The sequence below is a fragment of the Gadus macrocephalus genome, chromosome 18 (genome assembly GCF_031168955.1).
Source record: "Gadus macrocephalus chromosome 18, ASM3116895v1".
Lineage (NCBI taxonomy): Eukaryota > Metazoa > Chordata > Actinopteri > Gadiformes > Gadidae > Gadus > Gadus macrocephalus.
In genome coordinates, this window is record NC_082399.1 from 12,151,163 (window position 1) to 12,173,865 (window position 22,703).

At 48.4% G+C, this 22,703-nt stretch overlaps 2 protein-coding genes across 3 annotated transcripts in view; both read left to right on the top strand.

Moving 5' to 3' along the window:
• Nucleotides 1-17,618, top strand: part of kif19 (kinesin family member 19) — a 39,779-nt gene extending 22,161 nt beyond the window's left edge. Inside the window, exons 3-20 of the mRNA XM_060037636.1 lie at nucleotides 943-1,053; nucleotides 1,689-1,776; nucleotides 3,092-3,228; nucleotides 5,236-5,361; nucleotides 5,976-6,170; nucleotides 8,226-8,372; nucleotides 8,579-8,701; nucleotides 8,974-9,130; nucleotides 9,979-10,153; nucleotides 10,688-10,886; nucleotides 11,168-11,438; nucleotides 12,215-12,339; nucleotides 12,668-12,831; nucleotides 13,003-13,108; nucleotides 13,746-13,869; nucleotides 14,429-14,859; nucleotides 15,464-15,632; nucleotides 16,544-17,618. Coding sequence (XP_059893619.1) covers nucleotides 943-1,053; nucleotides 1,689-1,776; nucleotides 3,092-3,228; nucleotides 5,236-5,361; nucleotides 5,976-6,170; nucleotides 8,226-8,372; nucleotides 8,579-8,701; nucleotides 8,974-9,130; nucleotides 9,979-10,153; nucleotides 10,688-10,886; nucleotides 11,168-11,438; nucleotides 12,215-12,339; nucleotides 12,668-12,831; nucleotides 13,003-13,108; nucleotides 13,746-13,869; nucleotides 14,429-14,859; nucleotides 15,464-15,632; nucleotides 16,544-16,656 — 2,961 coding nt within the window. The 3' untranslated portion in view covers nucleotides 16,657-17,618. The remainder of the gene's footprint in view (nucleotides 1-942; nucleotides 1,054-1,688; nucleotides 1,777-3,091; nucleotides 3,229-5,235; nucleotides 5,362-5,975; nucleotides 6,171-8,225; nucleotides 8,373-8,578; nucleotides 8,702-8,973; nucleotides 9,131-9,978; nucleotides 10,154-10,687; nucleotides 10,887-11,167; nucleotides 11,439-12,214; nucleotides 12,340-12,667; nucleotides 12,832-13,002; nucleotides 13,109-13,745; nucleotides 13,870-14,428; nucleotides 14,860-15,463; nucleotides 15,633-16,543) is intronic.
• Nucleotides 17,619-17,922: 304 nt separating this feature from the next.
• Nucleotides 17,923-22,603, top strand: si:ch73-127m5.2 (uncharacterized protein LOC561202 homolog). Of its 2 annotated transcripts, none has more exons than XM_060037622.1 (5): nucleotides 17,923-18,079; nucleotides 18,691-19,247; nucleotides 20,024-20,224; nucleotides 20,511-20,640; nucleotides 21,257-22,603. In XM_060037622.1, exons 2-5 carry the CDS (start codon nucleotides 18,824-18,826, stop codon nucleotides 21,705-21,707), a joined length of 1,206 nt encoding a protein of 401 aa, XP_059893605.1. In that variant the 5' UTR covers nucleotides 17,923-18,079; nucleotides 18,691-18,823; the 3' UTR covers nucleotides 21,708-22,603. The 2 variants fall into 2 exon arrangements, with proteins under 2 accessions (XP_059893605.1, XP_059893607.1); XM_060037624.1 differs by having other exon boundaries at nucleotides 18,071-18,287.
• The last annotated feature ends 100 nt before the right edge of the window (nucleotides 22,604-22,703 follow it).

Here is a 22,703-nt window from a genome sequence, read left to right on the forward strand (position 1 = left end):
GTTTGTTTGTTTTTATCCCCACGTCGCCCGGAAGTGACGATTCTGTCGACCAATCAACGGAGGGGGTGTGTAGCTCGAATTTTCCGGCACCCTTTCAGGCGTCTCAGTACCCCAACGGAGGAGTACTGAAGATGAGGGCAAAACGAGTACGGCTCAGTCCGGGTCACGTCCACTTTCGGCGGTGGAAACGCAATCCGTACCGCACCTTTGCGAACCAAACCGTACCGCACCCTGCAGTGGAAACGCGCCATAAGCCTGATCAACCAGCGGTCTCCATTTTGTTCGAAATGGGCCATTTTGCTTTGAGTATTGAGCGCTCTGGCTCTCTGCTTGAATTCAAACCAAAATAATGCTAAAAAACACTAATCACAAAACAAACAGACACCTGTACACCTAGCAAACACATTTCCATTACTCCGTCGCAACATGATTGCTAGTTTGATTTTGTGTTGTGCTTAATTGGACCAGACACTGCTGCCCATAACTGTCATGCCATAGTCAGCCTTGGAGCGGGGGCCGGGGTTTGAGCCATTATGCTTTTCAGAAAAATGGAAATGAATGTGAATGGACCGACAGAACAGTGACAGATGGCTACAGCGGCAATTACATTAGAATACCTACACAGCATCTGACGTTTGATCATCTGTGGTCAATGTTTGCTTCTTCTTCTTCTCTTTCTTCTCCTTCTCCTTCTCCTTCTTCTTCTGCTCCTTCTTCTTCTTCTTCTTCTTCTTCTTCTTCTTCTTCTTCTTCTTCTTCTTCTTCTTCTTCTTCTTCTTCTTCATCTTCTTCTGCTCCTTCTTCTTCTTCTTCTTCTTCTTCTTCTTCTGCTTCAACATCCTCTTGCCCTCTCCCCATGTTCCCATTACTAAAGAACGTCTTCTCCCCCTCTCTCTCTCTCTCTCTCTCTCTCTCTCTCTCTCTCTCTCTCTCTCTCTCCAGATGGTGGTTCTCATGGACCCGATGGAGGATCCAGACGACATCCTGCGTGCCAACCGCTCCAGGGAGAAGACCTACATGTTTGACGTGACGTTCGATTACCTAGCCAATCAGGTAAGTCCTAGGGAGGCATCCAGAGAACGAGCACACACGGTCTTGTGTTGCCAGGCTGGGGGAGGAAGCGTGGGGTTAGGAGTTTGATTCCTCAGCCAGGCATGCACTCAGGGTTTTGTAAGAAGTGACACTATATCACATATCAGTGATATAGCAATAACATATATTGGTAACACTTTACATAAGGGTACATTCATTGTTCATTAATGAATATTATCCGACACAGCAATCGGCATTAACTAACTTTAACGAAGAGCAAATTTACCGTTGTTAAGGGTCGTTAAATAATATACAAATGATGTTCACGTTTACTAATGGTGATGTCTACCAAGGTAATGGTTTTAATATTTAATATGATTACTAAAATTATTACTACTTATTACCAGCGGTTACTTAACGATTAGTTGACTGTTAAATAGCTAATTTAATTGTTAGCCAATAATTATGACTGCATTAATTATTGCTGATTAATGGTTACTAGACTTTTAGTCAACGGTTTAATAGCTATGTTATTGTTAACTCATGCTTATTACTGCATGAACTATTGTTAACGGTTACCATAGTAACCTTATGGTCAAGTGTCCCCTATACATTGATGACAATGTACACACACTTCTCCATGTCATGTAACGCAGGAGGAGGTGTACCGCGCCACCACCAAGGGGCTGATCGAGGGGCTCATATCGGGCTACAACGCCACCGTGTTCGCCTACGGACCCACAGGTGGGTCGACACGGGACAGAGGCATGCCTGCTGCCCCCCCCCCCACACACACACACACACACACACATACACAAACACACACACACACACACGCACACAAGAATATTTAATCGGGAGCACAAACACGTTAGACATTTCCTACCAATTTGTGTGTGTGTGTGTGTGTGTGTGTGTGTGTGTGTGTGTGTGTGTGTGTGTGTGTGTGTGTGTGTGTGTGTGTGTGTGTGTGTGTGTGTGTGTGTGTGTGTGTGTGTGTGTGTCCGATTAAATATTCTGATTCTACTTCCATCTTTGCATGTGATTACCCCTAATTTCTGCATGTTTTCCATTCCGAACCCAGTTAATGTAAATCTCTGCGTCCAATGTAGACATTTCAATAGCCATACAATAAGAAGTCTATTCTATACAAGTTGGATGCCATGGTGAAGCAGAAAACTCACGACAAAAACGTTCATTATTATCTTCCTCCTGCATATAAATCAGCATATAAATCAGACTAAATCATTAGTCTGTCTTGGTGGGGAAATGACTCACCTTGCTCATCCAACACTGTGTCATTCAGGAAATAGTAATTGCTGTAATTTGCCGCTGGGTCCGATTATAACGGCAGGCAAGTGCAAAGGCAAAAGCAAAGCGAGGCCCAGGATAGCACCGGGGGTGAACGGATCCTGTGATCCTCTCAAGGAAAGGGTTTGGCGGGCGTTGATGGGGATCTGCTCGAAGGCAGAGATGTCCCATTATTTCAGAACAAGCCCACACCCTTGGAACGTTACTGACCACTTCAGACAATCAGCATCCATCCACGAGGCTGCAGTATCAGAAGAGAACATAGAGCCCCAAGTGTTCCAAATTGTTCCAACAGCGAGGGTTTCAGAACAGGCTGTTCCTGTTGTAATGTTGTAAAGCCCACAGCGCTCACCTTAAATTAGATTGAAATCATGGGTGCCATTCTTGCTAGTCAATTCCATTAGATGTCTATCCGGTTATTGGCCAGTCAATGACAATAGTGCCTTCTTCATGAGCAGGTTAAGGTATTTAATCTAGGACATTTTATTTTTTGGTGAGATTGTACAAACTGAAAGACAATCTGAAAAGGTTCATGGAACTATTTTACCTTTTAATGTTTGGTCTTTATTTTATATTGGGACAAAGGGCTACTCTTAAATATCTTCATTGTGTCTCTCGTGTTTTATGCAGGAGTACATACTAGTACACAATACAGTTCACTACACTGACTTACATTGAGTCTATATACGGGTTAGAACCAAGACCCTTTAATGGAGTCTATAATAATCTCCTTTTATTACATTTTCAGGTTGCGGGAAGACATACACAATGTTAGGGACCGACAAAGAGCCCGGCATTTACGTGCGGACGTTGAACGACTTGTTCAAAGCCATTGAGGAGACCAGCGATGACATGCAATACAGTGTTACCATGTCCTACTTGGAGGTAAGGACAGTCTCATTCAAAGACATCTTGGCAAGGATTGCCGACGCGTGTCTTAGTCATAAACTTGCAGCCATAAACTTGGTTCAAATTGATTCGTATGGCTGGCGTCACTGTAATTGAGCTACCTCTCTGTAGAGTAATCACTTTTTGCAGGTACTGATCACTTTCCTGGTTGCTAGGCGCCGACGTCGTCAGGCGGGTTTTATTTGGTGGCTCATTATTTCAGCTTCACGGTACTTCCTCACACTGAAACCGCACAGACCCGATCTGCAACGCCTGCAGCGAGGACTGAGTGCTGTTTGGATCTGCATCAAGATTATAGTTCACATTACTGTGGACATTGAACGAGACATTTTGTTAGCATTTTATTTGAACTATAATCTTTTTATTAACTATTTTAATAGAGTAAAAATCGACACAAGGTCTTAATACATTTGATACATCTAATTTACCAATAGCCGTTATTATTAAGAATTGACAGTTTGATTTACACAAACTTGTATTTGTAAAATCTAAAGTTAAGAATAGTTAAGTTAATTAAATTGCTTCTTGGCGATCGTCAGGTCAGTAGCACAAGAGACATGCTGTTTATTACGTGCAATCACTAGTTTGACCTGCTCTGCAATATTCCCCAAGCTGTAACTAATGAGTCTAATTTGAGCAGCAGCGGTATTGGCTGGGTAATCTAAAGGATGACGATACGATTGGCCAATAGACCGCTGATAGGACTGTTGCTTTGTGTCTGCCACACGAATCCTTTATGCTGCAACCATCTTAATCACCCACAAGGACATATGGCATCAATAAGCATGGTTTTCTACCCTCAGTGACATTGAATACAATTGGGCTTAAAACATTTGACATTTAAGTCTCGCACTCAACTTGAATAGCACTCCTGATAACAATATTGATGGTGCACTATAATATTAATAATAATAATATCATTAATTATAGTCTTGGTTGTAAATGTGCAATATGTTGCAAATTCTATGTTGTCAAATGATAATCCATAAAAGCTTCCACCCCAAAGCACAATGAAAGAAACACATGAACAAAGACAAATTAACGAACCGGAACAAAAGATTGCCAACAAAACATCCAGCAGACGCATTTGAAAGCCTCGTGATTACAGCGACGTGCAACGCTGCCACTCTGTTGTTTAAGGAGATAAAGAGTTTGGATCCAGAGTTTGGATCCGCGGCAGAACTCAGAGTTTGGATGACTCTGGATGAGGGAAACAAAACGTCTTATTTACATGTCAAACCCTGAACCAGAGAGTGAGAGCGGAGGAGAGAAATCTCCCCAGGCTTGTTCAGAGAGCCCGTTCTGCTGGGGCTGTTTCTGCAGGAGACGAGTGTGTTGTCTGCCGTTTCCAGGGATCATACCCCCCCCCCCCCCTCCCGACTGCCCCATCCCGCCACTGAGGTCAAGTCCTGTTTTACGGCCTGGCTCAATGAGCACACAATGAGCTCCCTGCTCACCTTCAGGACAGAACAAAGAGGAGGAGGAGTGACCTTCTGACAGAGTGCTGCGGACAGCCCAAGCAAATATAAATCTGCGTCGGGCAAATAAGAAAAAACAAAGGACAAGAAACATAATTGACGACCAGATATCCAAGCTTTCACAAACGTTCATTCCGCCACGCATACACTTACACACACGCTCGCTCACACACACTTTTTTCCGAAGGAAAACATCCTTAAGAATATATATAAATCCTTTGACCTTCTCTTACATTGACAGCACGTCAACTAAAGGATAAAAGGATATAGCTCATAGGATGTACCGGCCTCTTCTTTTTATTCTCCTTCTATTTCTTCGCTCAAGACGGACGTGCGTAGGCAGCCTGCGTATCTTTCCTACAACCTCACCAGCCGTTCGCTCGAGAGTTATTGAAGGAGAGCTTCCATTCGTAAGGGTATTCCATTCCGACCCCAACCCAGCTATTAAACCCGCAACGTCACGCCGGTCTTTATGATTCCCCCTGGGTATGTGTCCTCTCCGTAGATCTACAACGAGATGATCCGTGACCTGCTGAACCCGTCCTCGGGCTTCCTGGACCTGAGAGAAGACTGCAAAGGTGGTATACAGGTGGCCGGGATCACAGAGGTGTCCACCATCAACGCCCGCGAGGTGAGACTCACGCACGCACGCACGCACGCAAAAACACACACACACACACACACACACACACACACACACACTCACCAGATGGAGTAGATCTAAAGGCACGACTTCAGACAACATAAACAACATGTCGAACAAACATTCTTAAGATCAAAGTTCATTGAGCAGAGTAGAAAGATTTGGCAGAAGAGACCAGGCAACACTGGGCTTTCATCAAACTCGCAGCCAATGAATTGAGGTTGATTGAGCCTGATTTCCCGCTCCCCGCTGCCATAGTAACCAAAGTTCTCCCAGTCCAGAGGAAAGATTTTTTTTTCCCCAAACAAAAAAATATTTCAGATCTGCCTTTTGCGCACTTAACACATACGTCCTCCTAGATACTATTCAACTACTTCTAGACTATTGTATCTTTGAGCAGCATTCACCCAACTCAATAACAGTGAACTCAGACACGTATCAATGCTGAAGAGGTAGGCATCGAACCCGGTGCGTTCACCGGCCGCCATGCCAGATCATGCGGCCATCTGGCGGTGCGTTGTGGTGGTGCCATGACGCCCCCCCCCCCCCCACCCCCCTGGGTGTCTCTGGGGGTAACTCCGCCGCCTCGCCCCCCCCCTCAGATCATGGAGCTGCTGGTGCGGGGCAACAAGCAGCGCACCCAGGAGCCCACGGCGGCCAACCAGACGTCGTCGCGCTCCCACGCTGTGCTGCAGGTGGGCGTCCGCCAGCAGAGCCGCAGCCGGGACGTCCTGCAGGAGGTCCGCTTCGCCCGCCTCTTCATGATCGACCTGGCCGGGTCCGAGCGGGCTGCGCAGGTGCGTCCGGGAACGTGTGTGTTTTTTGGCGTGTGTGTGTGTGTGTTTTTTTGTGTGTGTGTGTGTGTGTGTGTGTGTTTGTGTGGGTGGGAGTGGCCGTGTTTTTTGTTTGTTTGTTTGTGTGTGGGTGTGAGTGTGAGTGTGTGTGTGTGTGTGTTGGAGTGCATATGTGAGTTTGAGTGCATATGTTTGTTTGAGTGCAAGTGTGTTTGACTGTGTGTGTGTGTGTGTGTGTGTGTGTGTGTGTGTGTGTGTGTGTGTGTGTGTGTGTGTGTGTTTTTGTTTGTATATGCATACGCGCACACATTCTGCTTGCGTGTGCGTGTACGCCTTATTGGCAGATACAACCAAGTGTGGCTGTAGACGATGTGTTCCGGTTGCGGTGTGCTCATCAATTATTACAGTTTAGCTGTGTCTCTACACCGGTATGCTGGTCTATTATATATTAACCGTCACTAAAGCATCATTACAATATCCTAGCTTTAGACCGCACATCCCCACAGCCTCTTTCCTGTGTGTGTGTGTGTGTGTGTGTGTGTGTGTGTGTGTGTGTGTGTGTGTGTGTGTGTGTGTGTGTGTGTGTGTGTGTGTGTGTGTGTGTGTGTGTGTGTGTGTGTGTGTGTGTGTGGGCTCTGTCACAGCACTGCTTGGCAGCCATGTTTTACAGCAGTCCATAAAAGAAGGTAGCGGCTCACTATATTTACGGAGGGCTCCATAAAACTGAGCCCACATTAACAACGTCTTGTCTATCTGGGCCAACATTAATGCTCCGTGGCACCCAGGTATTACTAAGATGTATTCTCACAGTATTTCTTGCTCTTATTAGCATAGTGTCCTGTTATAAATCAGATTTCTGCTTTTATTCAAACTATCATCTTTTTCGGCATACTAGAGTTTCCTCAACCTCCAGTTGTAATTAACAGGGGTAATTGTTCAATTGAAAGTGTAGTATACTATGCATGCCAATATTAGACAGCTTTTACTGTTATTCAGGGCTGATAGGTGCATTGACATTTTAAAATGCACGGCCACTACTATTGGTTGGTTGAAAATAATAATCACCATTGAGATTAAACATCTCTTCCAGTGTCCTGGCCAAGACAGGCAGTAGTAGCCTACAGTCACACATAGCATACACACAAAACATTAGATACTAAAACAACTAAAACAGTCCGAAGGGGGGAAGACATTTCGGGAGGCTCAAGGAAGAGAGTAATATTAAGTTTGAGCAACAAAGTGTCAAGACATTTCGGGAGGCTCAAGGAGAGGAGTAAAGTGTATTCTTGTGGTGGACTCTACAGATATAATTCACCATAGCCTACTGTGTTATTGACATGTTTTTGTCGTGTTATACTGATACTGGCTCTTCAAGATCAAGCCACTTGTCTGTTGATATGCCGGTCGGCGCAATGTTTGAATTTAACGTTTTTTATATGACAAAATGAACGACCTGCCGTTGATGGTCGAGGTGAGAAATTGTCTCTTCCCTTATTTTATCGCAATTTCTAAAGTCTATATACAGAACGTCTTGATGATTAGTTTGTGGGTCCATGTTTTCCTCGTCAGACCCCAGAGTTTCTGCGACAGACTGTTATGAATTTTTTATTTTTCTTTGACCTGTACTCACGGCCATGCACATTACAGTGACAGCCTTCACCAATTCAGAGCACTTATATACCATGGAGACTGTTTGAAAGGTTAACCAGCCGTAGCCCCGCTTTGAAGTATAGCACATTGGAGGGCCTCCATTTGGGACCCAACATAGGCGTGTTTCTTCCCTTCAAGGCCACGGGGTACATTTTCTGCTGACCCCTTAAGAAGAGGTATGTGTCTAGTACTTGGTTTAATTGAAGGAGTCGTCACCAAAGTGTTAACGGGGGTGAAAGGCAGGATGTGTCGCCACCTATTGGCCAGGAGTGGAACGACACCTTTGATAGATGGATTGCCTGTTCAAAGTAAAACAGGGACAGAGGAAATGTAAGGCAACTTCAATTGAATTAAATCATATTTTTAATTTCCTCTTCCTTCCCTCCCCCTTCTCTCCCCCTGTCTCAGACTCAGAACAGGGGTCAAAGGTTGAAAGAAGGGGCTCACATCAACCGCTCCTTGCTTGCCTTGGGCAACTGCATCAATGCCCTGAGTGACAAGAACTGCAACAAGTATGTCAACTACAGAGACAGCAAGCTCACTCGACTGCTGAAGGTAGGTCAGAACCAAATGAAAGGATAGACCAAGCTTTTCCAATGTTAGTCGATTGTAAAGATGTTTTTTGGAGTACATTTTACCTGTAATGTATGCATCCTGCGCCCTAATGACTCCTAAATGTATCTTTAATCTATTGAGTCGCTTTGGATTGAACAAAATGTGTTTAATGACTCCATAGTAAACCCAATGTTAACTTTGAACAGGACTCACTCGGGGGAAACAGCCGCACGGTCATGATCGCGCACATAAGCCCCGCCTCCCTGGCGTTCGAGGAGTCGAGGAACACGCTGACGTACGCGGACCGCGCCAAGAGCATCCGCACGCGGGTAAGAGGCCGCGCTCGATATCCATCTGCCTTCCATTCAACAGCAGATCGAGTTGCATCATGAAAGAGTAAATGGAGTGTTACGTTTCAGGAAAAAATGTACTTTATACCTGTTTGAATAAAATCAATGTTAAAACAAATTTAAATAAGAAAACACTTACAATTCTCAATTTAGGCTGTATTAAAGAACCGTGATAATGAATATCACTTAAATGATATGGCATTGGAACATACCTGAAGTGCTTCTCTCTTTTGGATCTCTCTGTTCCCCAGGTCAAGAAGAACCTGATCAACGTGTCCTACCACATCGCCCAGTACACCAACATCATCTCAGACCTGCACTGTGAGATCCAGCGGCTCAAGAAGAAGATCGCAGACCAAGCTGGTCTCCAGCTGCACACCGACCGGGCCGATATCCGCAATGTCCAGGGTAACTTCTTCTTCTGCCTGTCCTTCAGCTTGTTCCTTCAGCTTGTTCCTATTCTTCTTCTTCTTCTTCTTCTTCTTCTTCTTCTTCTTCTTCTTCTTCTTCTTCTTCTTCTTCTTCTTCTTCTTCTTCTTCTTCTTCTTCTTCTTCTTCTTCTTCTTCTTCTTCTTCTTCTTCTTCTTCTTCTTCTTCTTCTTCTTCTTCTTCTCCTCCTCCTCCTCCTCCTCCTCCTCCTCCTCCTCCTCCTCCTCTTACCCCTCCTCTTACCCCTCCTCTTCTTCTTCTTCTTCTTCTTCTAAGGAATTAAAAAGGAATTCTTTAAAGGAGATAAAGCTTAACCATTGACCATCACTTCATTGCCTATGGTGGGCATGTTTGCTTTAGTCTGCCTTAAATTAAGAGTGCTGCAGTGGGCTGTAGATACTTTAGGTCTGGGAAGTCTCTGGTAATGAAGCAGTTTTTCCAGTGTTTACATTGGTTCTGACATTTCAATAGGGGTCATCTGCGAGTCACAGTGTTGTTTAAGTAGTATTATTGTACTCAGTATCCTGTATATAGATTAGGATCCGTTAGATACAAACACAAGCCAAACAGCCTATTCAATATGTGTGTAAATGCCAGCAAGACAAGAGAGGATAGCTTATAGAGTCCAAAGCCATGATCATGGCCAGTGGACTCCAAATAAGTGTGTGAAAATGTTACCTGTGTCTCCTCTATCCTCTAGATAGATCTTCCACATCAACACCTTCTAACATGAATCATTACCTCTCTCTCCCCCTCTCCCTCACCCTCTCCCTCCCTCTCCCTCTCCATCCCCCTCCCTCCCTCCATCTCTCTCCCCTGCGCTTCAGCCGAGGTCCAGGCCCACTCCAGCCAGCACGGCCAGGCCCAGATGGACCAGCTGAGGGAGCAGCTCCTGGAGGCCTTCCGGCAGCAGATGGAGATGAGGAAGGGCCTGATGGAGCTGGAGAACTCCCACATGCAGATTCAGATCGACACCTCCAAGCACCTGCTCACCATCGCCGAGTCAGTGTTGTTCACGCTCCCTTTTCCCTGCACGTGCGTGACACACACACGTGTGTGACGTGTGTGTATTTAAATGAGGACAGCAGGTTGACCATGGATCCCTTAAAAACAGTGCGGGGACTTTCATTCTACGATATTAAACCAGCAGCTACCTTCATTTAGAGAGGTAGAAGTAAAATCTGTATGTTTTGATATTAATGCGCAAGTAACCCCGAAATAGCTTTTGACGGTTGAGAATGGTACCGTTTTGGTCACGCAAAGTGTTGGTGAGTATTACTGTTATTTTGGACTAAAATGTATCAAGTTGTAAAGCGGGGGGAAATTCCCTGTGAAACACAAGAATTGTAGCTAAAGTCAGTCTGAGTTCAGATTCTAAAAACCTTTGACCGCGCCCCTCGCACCTGTTGCTATGGAGCCGGAGGGCAGAAGTTATCCTGCTGAAACGGGGGATGGCCTTCAAAGAAACAACGACAAGAAATACATGTGAATGAAGCACAGTTTAAAGTGTAGATTCGTCCTCTTTCGTTTCTTTAGCTGGGAGCAAGAGCGAAGTCGACGCCGTAAGAAGTGGCGCTCCGAGTCGAGGAAGGAGAGCGTGAACAAAGACGACAGCGAGAAGGACTCGGACTCCCCGGAGTCCCCCCCCGACAGCATGGAGACCCAGGAGGTGGTCCTGGCCCGGGAGAACCTGGTCTCCCTCATGGCCGAGCAGAAACGCATACGCAAGCAGAAGGCGAGTCTCCCAGTTAGTGTCTCCATCTAAGCTGCTATGGCCAGAAGACCAGAAAACTGTCTTTCCTCTACAATTCTTGTTTACATTGGGGTCTGTAAAAATTGACTTATTGTACTTCAGCCTACAGTAATTAGCCGGGGGCTTGGTCAGTATTTGTCGTGGCGAGGCATCGGTATGTTTGACTCTCAGCCAAGAGGTTGTGAGTTCCAGAGCCCCGACGTCGGCAGCCTTTCTGTGGGCGTCCTACCGGCTCATTAACGCCCCCCCCCCCCCCCCCATAGGGTCTCCTGCAGCGGCGGTTCCTGGAGCAGCGGGAGCGGGCGCGGCGCCTGGAGGAGATGCTTCCCCGCAAGGTGAGCTCAGAGGAGCAGCGGGAGGTGCTCAGCCTGCTCTGCAAGGTGCACGAGCTGGAGATCGGCCACGCCGAGATGCAGGCGCACGCGCTGCTCAAGGACAACGTCATCCGCCAGAAGAACTTTGTGGTGCAGCGCTTCGAGCAGCACCGCCACCTCTGCCACGAGATCATCCAGCAGCAGAGGCAGTTCATCATCGGTCAGTGGTCCCCAAACAATCATCGTATTTTGGGGCTTCCCTTGAATCATTTGTTGGCCTTGTAGGGCTGGAGCCTCGTGAGTCCACCCAGTCGTTCCTGATGTGATTATTATCAGTCTGGCCTTGGCTGGGCAGTTATTTATATTTCTAAATGAATCCCGGTTCAAGGAACTCTCCCTTGCTCTCTTTTGCTCTTGTTGAATGAAGTTGGAAGTGAAGAAAGATAATATTCTCCACTGAGGAAAGCCTGTGGATCTTAAACCGTCGTTATTCAGTCTATTTGGAATGAAAATAGTTTTGATTGCTCCATAGATTGCTCCCCTTTGCCTGGGCGCTGCATTTATTTTGAGTGTTTGCGTATTTATTTGAGTGTGGAGCTCTCTTTTCCTCATGCACTGGTTGGTCCTGTCATTTAGACATTTTTGGACGAGGTCTTCAACGCAAAACAGAGAGAACATTTAGAAAGGGATCAAATTGCAACCATTTGCCTGCATGAAATGTACTAGAAAATTAAACAAATTTTTTCCAAAAATGCGTTATTGAACCAGATAGCTGCAGGAGAGATATTTGGCCTGTTAGCCTTTATAATATTTGTATCACTCTATCTATCAAATGTTAGTAATATTTCTGTCCTGTATTCCTGCTTTGAAACACAAATTTCCTGTCTGGGATTTATATAGAACGTCTTATCTTATTTGCGTATGTTTTTGTGTGTATGTGTGCGTGCCTGCGTGTGCGTGCCTGCGTGTGTGTGTGTGTGTGTGTGTGTACTCTAGAGCACAGCCTGCTGGTCCCCTCTCAGCTCCAGGACCTGTATGAAGTGTACATAAGGGAGCTGGACGAGGGGAACCTGGACCGCGCCGTGGCTCTGGACAAAGTCCCCATCGGACAGCCCACCAGGGTACCTGTCCTCTAGACCCAGCCTTCAGAGGACCGTACCGCTCTGGGTGATCAAACCATCGGAACGGCCTGCGTCTAGATCCCTGACAGGAACACACTCAGGCTAGAGGCTCTCGACAGAACTCATAAACAATAATGGATAATGGTATATACGAGAATAAGGGTAACGGCTGTATTAGTGAAGCCGGGAGAGACAGTTACGACGGTTCGATCACCCAGACCCATGTCGTCCTTGAAATGTTCCCACACTTTCCATCCAACATGGAGGACTCTGACGTCAACGGGCTCCATGCATTCATTCTGAATGTCTCCCGTGGGCGCTCCTACAGGAGGGCTCCCTACCCAAGATCACCGTGCCCGGCCGCGCCCGCGCCCCCTTCGCGGACCTGGACTCGGACCAGGACAGCGGGCGCACCGTCGGCTCCAGCACCAGGAGGGGCCAGGCCAAGCTCCGCAGGCACACCCTGCCGCCGATCCTCCCCGACCCCGAGAGGTAGGGCCGCCAACGTAACGCAACGCCGCCGGGTCGGATAGAAGCAAGATGAAGGCCCTTTGAATAAAGGGCTGGTCCCATCATGGCCATTATGTTGTTGTCGTGTTCTATTGCCGTCTATTAGACTCTCAACCAGGGGTGCTCTGCTCTCTGTCCTCCTCTTCCTACCAGTGACAATAATCCAGTGTTAAAGAATGGCCCCCATGCCAGGCAGATGAAGAGCACTGCTGTGATGACGCCCCCGCCCATCCACATCAACGGCCATGGAAACAGAGAGGTAGCGAGACAGAGGATGCTGAGCAAGCGATGTCGTTAACGATCGGTTGTTTATTGAGCCCGCGCCATTTTGCACTCAATTTAGCCTCGAAGGCATTAAATACAAGAAAGACTTTGCAGAGCAAATGTCTTCATTGGAAATGATATTGCATGGTGTCAAATATTTAAAATGACATTGCATTCATTCAAATGACTTGACTTCCGATGTCTGTCTGCATGTCCATATCTGTTTGTCCGTCTGTGTGTCTGTCTGCGTGTCCGTGTGTGTGTCCATCTGTGTGTGTCCGTGTCTGTCTGTGTGTCCGTGTGCGTGTCCGTCTGTGTGTCTGTCTGCGTGTCCGTGTGTGTGTCCGTGTGCGTGTCCGTCTGTGTGTGTCCGTGTCTGTCTGTGTGTCCGTGTGCGTGTCCGTCTGTGTGTCTGTCTGCGTGTCCGTGTGCGTGTCCGTGTGTGTGTCCGTGTGCGTGTGTCCGTGTCTGTCTGTGTGTCTGTGTGCGTGTCCGTCTGTGTGTCTTGTCTGCGTGTCCGTGTGTGTGTCCGTGTGCGTGTCCGTCTGTGTGTCTTGTCTGCGTGTCCGTGTGTGTGTCCGTGTGTGTGTCCGTGTGTGTGTCCGTGTGCGTGTCCGTGTGTGTGTGTCCAGCTGCAGCCGCTGGCCCCAGACGGCTGCCTGAGCTACGCCCGGCTCAGCTACAGCGTCAGCAGCCACCTGGACTCGTCCCCCGAGAGCAGCGAGATGGGCACCGACGCCCCGCTGTCCTACAAGGGTAGGACCCCCGGCCGGCCTCATCGCACAGTTCACAACACACACTAGATCGACACCAACAGTTTTTTTAGGGGAACATTTTGCATTTTTCTAGCTCTAGGCTTTTATCGTTTACTTACAATCTACTTCAAAAAGAACAAATGGAATGGATATATGAAATGCAGAATGGAAAATTGGATAAAAAGAAGGTATTCAAAGGTGTGTGTGTGTGTGTGTGTCGGTGTGTGTGTGTGTGTGTGTGTGGGTGTGTGTGTGTGTGTGTGTGTGCGCCTGCATCTGTGTGCACTCAGGCGGTAGAGCGGGTTGACTTGTAACCGAAAGGCTGCTCCTTCAATATGTGTGTCCCTCCGAAGTGTCATGGTGTCTCCGAGCAAGACACCCAACGCTAACTAACTGCCCCCGACGAGCTGGCTGTCGCCCTGCGTGGTCGCCACCGCCGTCTGTGTGTGAATGTGTGGATGAACCATCGTAAACCGCTTTGGGCGAAAGCGTCTGCAAAATGTGAACGTATATTTAGTATATAGTCACTGATGATCAGTGTGCGTGCTTCCCTTCCCCAGAGCGGCAGCAGATCCTCCGGGGCGTCCAGAACATCGCGGTGAAGGCGGCCCACCGCCGCACCAAGGCCCTGGAGGGGGACGCGCTGCACCTGCCCCCCACCCCCTCGCCCCTGGACCCCCAGAAGCAGAAGAGCACCCTGTCCCTGCTGAGCGAGGCCGCGGCGGCGCCGCCCGCCGGGGGCCCCTCGCCCGCGCGCCGGGGCCGCCGGCCCAGCCCCGAGCTGCGGCACGCCACCTCGGACGACACCCTGTCCAGCAGCACGGGCGAGGGGCCCCCCGCCCCCCAGGGCACCTGGACCCGCCAGCGCTTCCGCGCGCCCGCCGCCGCCGCCGCCGCCGCCGCCGCCAAGAACCCCACGCCGCGCGAGCCCGACTTTGAGGCCCGCCGCCGGAAGCGGCGCTCCCGCTCCTTCGAGGTCACGGGTCAGGCAGTGAGTCACTCTGCAGTACGCTCGGACTGTGGAGAGGGCGGCTGTGTGTGTAGGCTTAACGTATTGACCCGGTCGGTCCAGAGAATGCTTATGGGGGCTTACTGAGTAGTGGTCAGTAAGCCCCCCGTTGTAGCCAGGAGAAAGCGCTCCCACCAGGTTCAATCTGAGGCAACAAGAAGGGCTAACGGCTTTGGGAACATCGGACACAGGGAGTTTTGTTGGAGCGGCGGTTGTGTCAGAATGCACGACACACTCGCTCCAGCTGGGGTGCGCAAGAAATCGCAAACTACTATTATGCAAAAACGCTTTTTAGCCAGAAGTAGCAGACCCCTGGTATGCAAAGAATTTCCCCTGTCAGAAGAGCTTTCTAGGTTTCAGACCAAAGAACACAGAAATGCTACTCAACACGGTATGAGACCCTAACCCAAAAAAAGAGACTCTTTGAAGCCTACATTTTGTAGCTCATATAGAACGCTCCAGAAGCAGCCATGCTTGTAGTCAGGGGGTGACCATTGTTTTAAATGTTGAGTCGTATTTCAAAGCGTGTTGCCTTGACACCCACTGCATTGCTCGTGTTGCCCCGCTCCCTCCTTCCCTCTCCCAGGTGCCCCAGCCCAAGACCCACGCCGCCCAGAGGTTCCGCCCCCTGGACAGCACGTCGGACCCCCACCTCCACATCAACGGACAGCCCCAGCCCCCCATGCTCCGCCCCCAGCTCCGGGGAGTTCCTCCGCTCACCAAAGTCAGGGGGTCCCAAAGCACCCAGCAAACCGGTAACTCCTCGCACAAGAGGCCTAGAGGCCTACTTTGTAAAGAAATGTGTCTTAATGTGAGGGAAAGAATCGCTGTACCCTCTGACGCTGTCAGCTTTTATTGCTGAATTTCAAAACAGGAAGGATCCGTGAGTCACTGTGCATGACTCATGCCTCTAAAGGTTCTGCTCTGAAAGTCAAATTCTAAAGAATGCACTCGCAAGCAAGCAAACAACCATTTGGATTTCTAGGTCCCTAGTCCCACTAGTTTATGTTTCTAGGTCCCTAGTCCCACTCGTTTATATTTCTAGGTCCCTAGTCCCACTCGTTTATATTTCTAGGTCCCTAGTCCCACTAGTTTACGTTTCTAGGTCCCTAGTACCACTAGTTTACGTTTCTAGGTCCCTAGTCCCACTAGTTTACGTTTCTAGGTCCCTAGTCCCACTAGTTTACGTTTCTAGGTCCCTAGTCCCACTAGTTTATGTTTCTAGGTCCCTAGTCCCACTAGTTTATGTTTCTAGGTCCCTAGTCCCACTAGTTTACGTTTCTAGGTCCCTAGTCCCACTAGTTTACGTTTCTAGGTCCCTAGTCCCACTAGTTTACGTTTCTAGGTCCCTAGTCCCACTAGTTTACGTTTCTAGGTCCCTAGTCCCACTAGTTTACGTTTCTAGGTCCCTAGTCCCACTAGTTTATGTTTCTAGGTCCCTAGTCCCACTAGTTTACGTTTCTAGGTCCCTAGTCCCACTAGTTTACGTTTCTAGGTCCCTAGTCCCACTAGTTTATGTTTCTAGGTCCCTAGTCCCACTAGTTTTTTTGCGAGCGGAAAGGTTTTCACCCCCATACACCAAATCTCTTTCGAGGGTTGTTTTCGTATTGTGTGTGTTGACGGACATCCCCGTACCCCCCCCCCCCCCCCCCCCCCCTGTCCTCAGGCACCATCGCAGAGTCCTCCACAGTCCCCCTGACCAACCTGAAGAGGGTGTCCCAGCTGAGGCAGCCGCTCCTCTACATCACATCCGGGGCCCAGCGAACACGCAGGCACTGAGCGGCGTGTGACCCGTCCACCCCATCGCCCATCACACATCGCACCGCTCTTAACCACAACCCCCTCGGTATAAGCAGAACTGTGCTAACCGCACGGGGGAGCCTGCAAGATGTCTCTTACTATTAGGTTGCAGAGTAATCCAACCTCCAGGGATCCTTTCTAAGGACACTCGGCCGCTCTGGGCTCAGACATTAGGCCAGATAGTACGGCAGTGTTATGGGCACTAGCTAAACGCTAGCCGTTTGGTCCCGTGCAGGTCCCTAATTGGCTTATTTTGGGACTCTGAGTGATTCCCGGTAGGGCTCATTGCAGTCCGCTCGCGCCATCGAGACTAAAGAGGCGTTTTAATCAGTGGTGTGTGAAAGCTAATTGTTTTCACCGCAGCAAAATATTGTGAACTGTTTGGGATACAGAATTGCTAATTGGCACAAAAGACACATACTTGGTAGATGAACGTTGTTGACTATTAGTGACTCAGCTGTAAGTGACTCAGCTAAATACTAAAGATATGGGATACCTTACATGCGGGCGAACTGATCTTTAAGGACAAAAGGGCCGATAAACATCACTCTAGAGATCCACATCTCGATAACCAACAGCCATCCGTAGAACAGCTCCTTCAGTCATGTTTGGTCTTGAAATGAACACGACTCATTCGGCGGTCATATCGCTTTACTCAAACAGCATAATTCATTCCCGTAGCCCTTTGCCTTTGTTCCCCACAAACATGGCTGCTATGTGTCATGCTTTTTGGTAATAACTATTGCTTACTGTAAGCAATGAACATATATAAAAACTACTTTGTTAAATGTGTTGTTTTTTTAATATTAAATGGTTTATTTAACGGCTGCCTTTTCTTTTGTCACCACATTGTTGTTTTTATTTGTTTTCGTAAGTACTACTTTCTATGCTTTATTTTGTACATTCTTTTTTGTATTCAAATAAATTCAAATGATACCCACAAGAAATGTGTTTGTCCTTTTTTTAAACGAAATGGCTTATAAATACATTGATTACATAATAGTTTCAGTGGCCAATATTACTTCTCTGGCAATGATGGCCCCTCTAGCGTGCGTGTGTGTGCAACTTCTTGTTACAAAACCATAGCAGTTAACTAATAGACTTTTAACAATTCAATCCGCATATCTATCCGCGCTGTATGTGCAGTGCGGAGGGGAGGGAAACCGGAAGTGCCCGCCTCCCCGTTCCATTCTTACGATTTTGGTCCAATGAAACGAAGGTTTGTAAGTAATGGATTTTAATCCTGGCCAATGAACGGGAGGATTTCACATTTCTCACGGCAGTGCACTAACAGCTGATTTGCAACCCGTCGTAGCAACAGAAAGAAGGGAGGAAAAATGTCGGTGGCTTCGATTCGGACCGTTCTAGGATCAGTACATTTTTAAGGAGACCCAGACGAGCGGTGAGTGAAAGAGCCGTCACCGCTTTCAGGAGAGCTAGAGCTGCGATTGCAATAATCCGTCCGGAACCGAAACTATACTCTCTAGAAATGATATTAACACGTTTCTACTTCCTAACGGATGAGGCCTACAGCCAACAACCACACAACGCTCTGCCTGCCGCCATGTGATACAATGAATGTGTCCAGTAATTCTATGTGCGATGCAAAGGTAGATCAGGCTTGGAACTTTAAGCACTTTAAAACCCGGAGATCTATTTTGAGTTTCATAGACCACGTTTGCAGCAAAGATTATGCGTCCACGGAAGGGTTCTTCAGTTAAGAGTAATATCTATTAAACACTATTAAAGGAGATGAGGATCTGATCCCAGTCTGCTCTGGTTCAATAAACTTTAAGTACAGTTGCACTCCTTGGAGACCTGCACCATGCGCACAGTATAACGCAGTGCATTACAGTGCTGTCTCACACACGGGGCTAACGACACCCCACTTTTGGGCCATTTACTGCAATTCATTTTTTTATCTTTTACTTTCAATGATTTAAATAAACTATTTAAGTGGCAGGTGTTTACCTCGACCGTTGCTCACTTAACCCTCCTTTCTGACTGTTTCAGGTCGCTCCTCAACATTTCCATCTACATCCATCGAGAGAAACCTGTACTGTAACCTTATACAAACCTATGTGGTGACCTCATCCAACCGATTAAGGCCACCGTACCTTAACCCAGAGCCCAAAGGCAACGCCGCATGATGGATCCATCCACCAGCTTGGTTGGTCTGGACGCCCAGGGGAACATGCTGTTCCGGGTCATGAAGCCCGTCATGGGCCTCTTCCAGGTGCCCTCGGAGCAGGCCAACAGCGGCGTGGACCTCCAGGGTCTGTCGGACACGTCCCTGGTGCTGACCCAGGCCCAGGGCCAGGCTCTGATGGCCCACAGTGAGGGCATGATGGCCGCCCCACAGCAACAGATCCTCCGGACCCAGATGGAGACCCAGCTCCTCCAGGTGCAGGCCCCTGCTGCCCCCACACTGGACCAGACCCCCCAGACGGAAGAGCCTCCACAGAGCCAGTGCTCCAATGGCAACGCCAGAGACCCCAGCGAGGTGACCCGCATGCCCTTTGCGGAGGTGTCCTCCCTGCTGGACCCCAACATGAAGGGCTCCAAAGCTCGTGAGTACATGAGGACTCTCCATCTAGTCTGTTGGCGCACAGACGTTTAAAAGATCTGAAGGATCTCCTATTATACTACTTTTCTGGTCTTAATTTCTTATTAATGACTCCTATAGAGCAACCTGACACGAAGCACAGCACAAAAAACGATGTCGATTTTCGCGAAACTCTTCCTCTCATCTGGGCGCTTTCAGCATTCTCTGTCAACACTCGGCTTCGTCCCTCTCTGCCCCCTCGCCCCCCTCCTGCTAACCCCACTCCGATGTGATTGGTTACCTTCCGGAAGAGCAGGTTGCAGCATTACCATACTGTACATGGAAAATCCGGATTGTTCTAAAACTCGGACATTTGAACAAGTGAATGGCGACCGGCGTCCCTAGTGTTTAGCGCTCAGCACAGCCACCCCAGAGGGTCAGCAGGGAACACGTCTAAATGCATGTACGTCATTATTTGACACTTTAGTGTGGTTAAACATGACTATCAATCATTAAAACAACGTTTATAGGTCATAAAAGTCGAAAAAGCATAATAGGTGCTCTTTAATCTCAATCTTAAATGTCGTTGAGGAGCAGGTAGGGTCAAGCATCTCGTACAAGAATGCCTGAGTGATATCTGTATGCATGGGGATCAAACTCGATCCCTTTTTAGGCTGCGGTGTAGGACACCCTAACTAGCTCCAATACCATGCCCTCCTGCCATTATGTCTCCACGCCACAGAATGGTGTTCTTCTTTAACTAATCCACTTGTGTTCGTCTTTATTCGGATGCTCATCCAGGAAAGTATCTGATCTCCTACGAGGAGATAAAGCGCCGGCTGCAGAGCCCGGAGAAGATGTCGCTGCGGTCGCTGGCGGCGTACACGCGTGTCAGCAGGGGTCCGGCCAGCAAGAAGACCCTGCTGGAGTCCCTCAACATCCTGGGCCTCAAGCCCAGCACCACCACCTCCGTCTCCTCCTCCTTCTCCAAGCTCACCGAGGGTGAGTGATGGAGAGACTCGTGTGAGGGATATTGTATCTGTGTGTAGGAGAGAGTTTAGTTATATAGCACCGTCCGGAAGCCAACGTATTTTTGGGTGAATCCCGTTTGAAAGACATCGAAAGGACAATTTCAAAAGAGAAAAGTGAAATATAACTATAAGAAGGTCAAAAATAATCAATTGGAGAGTGAATATCCCATTTTTATTAAAGCAGTTGACACTAAATGACAAAGAATTTCAGACTGAGAGAGAATGTCCCCTGACTGTGAAATTCTTTGTTTCCCCAGGAGACACGAACGCCCTGTGTGTCGACATGAAGGACTTTGCCCAGGACTATGTGGACTACAGCAACATGGCCAGACAGCTTATCCCTGAGACCAACACAGTCCAACACTGGTCAAAGATCATTGAGACAAAGTATGGGGTTCACGCTCTTAATGTCTTAAAGTAATCTCTTTATAATGGCGGTCCAAGGCTGCAAGACTCCTCACCTTTAAAGGGGACCTATTATGCTTTTAGACTTTTATGACCTGTAAACGTTGTTATAATGATTGATAGTCATGTTTAACCATACACAAAAAACGATGTCGATTTTCGGGAAACTCTTCCTCTCATCTGGGCGCTTTCAGCCTTCTCCGTCAACGCTCCGTTTCGTCCTTCTCCGCCCCCTCGCCCCCCTCCTGCCAACCCAACTCCGTCGTGATTGGTTACCTTCCTTGGAGCGCGCGCGCGGGCAGATTTGACCAGGCATATGGGGGCGTGGCAGGAGTACGTCTACGTAGAGGTTTCCCGGAAATGTGAACAAGTGAATCGCAATCGTTGTCCCGAGTGTTTAGCGCTCTGCACAGCCACCCCAGACTGTCAGCAGGGAATACGTCGAAATGCATGATGATCGTCATTATTTGACACTTTAGTATGGTTAAACATGACTATCAATCATTATAACAACGTTTATAGGTCATAAAAGTCGAAAAAGCATAATAGGTCCTCTTTAACGTTTTTTTGCTCGACTCGTTCTGTCCCTTTCCCTCAGGAACCATCTGGACGACATGAGGAAGTGCTTCAGAGACCCGGTCAACAGTGAGGGCTTTGACAGCGTGACCCACGGCCTCGGCCTGGGAATGTTGGACGTCGCCCTGGACATGGTCACCATGGCGATCGACCAGCAGATCCACATCCTGTCGGGAGCCGCCGCGTCCGACCCGCCCGACTCGGGCCCGCCGACGCGACGCATCCGCCGACGCAACCGCAAGCCGCACCCCGTCAACGGCGAGAAGCCCCCCCGGGCGCCGGGCGGGGTCAAGGGGGCGTCCAAGGTGAAGGGACGGGGGAGGGGCCGGAAGAAGGCCCGGTTGGCGGACCCCCCGGCGATGCAGGCCGGGGAGGCGAGCACACAGCAGGACGCGCAGAACGGCGTCCTCACGCTGGTCTCCGTGGGTTACGAGACCATCTCCGGGGGGCTCGACTCCACCGGATCGATTTGATCCCCCACTGGACAGACGGATGGCCTGCTGGTGAGGGGGTCTGAGGCTGCCGGAGCTGGGGGCTCATCGGGTCGGTCACGGGACTGTTGACAAGGTGGCGGCGATGTCCCGGGAGGAGCAGCCGTTCCAAACGGAACCTCAGGGAATGGAACATGGACGCTGGTTTTACAGGTGTGTGTGTGTGTGTGTGTGTGTGTGTGTGTGTGTGTGTGTGTGTGTGTGTGTGTGTGTGTGTGTGTGTGTGTGTGTGTGTGTGTGTGTGTGTGTGTGTGTGTGTGTGTGTGTGTGTGTGTGTGTGTGTGTGTGTGTGTGTGTGTGTGTGTGTGTGTGTGGCAGATGAGCCAGTGTACATGCTGCCACGTGGTAGGAGTCTTCTCTGGAGTAACTGGTTAATACCGGTACAGTTCCTTTTTATAGTTTTGAGGACCTTTGCCTACAGTGACTAGGTGAGAGGTGGCTTCCAGTGCTTTTAGATATGCAGTCACCTTACAATTTGAACTTTATTATGGACAATAACGACCAGATACAGGAGTACAATATTGAATTGCAAAATTCTCCGACATGATAAAAAACAAGTGTGTAGTCTTAGTGTATTCTACATACATTGTATATGAACTAATATCATGCGATGGGAAGATGCAACGTTTTTTGTTTTTTTTACTGAATCAAGGACCAAAGTGGAAAGAATATTGTTTATATTTGACAAGCAATGTCCAATCTGAAAAAATGTGCATAATTATTTTATTTCCTCCCTTCTCTTTTTTTCTACTTGCACTAAAATCCTGAAAGGGTTGTTAGTTCTGAAATAGGTTGCTTTAGGGATCCTAAAACAAAATGTCCATCATTAACCAAAATAAAACAAGATTGCTCTGGCAACCACTGTCAGATAGACTCCACACCAATCACAGTGTTTTGATTCCACTGAGAGAACAGTAAGCGTCGACCCGCGTCAACGTGTCGGGACGTCTGCCACGGCCTGCCTTTGTCTCACGGCCG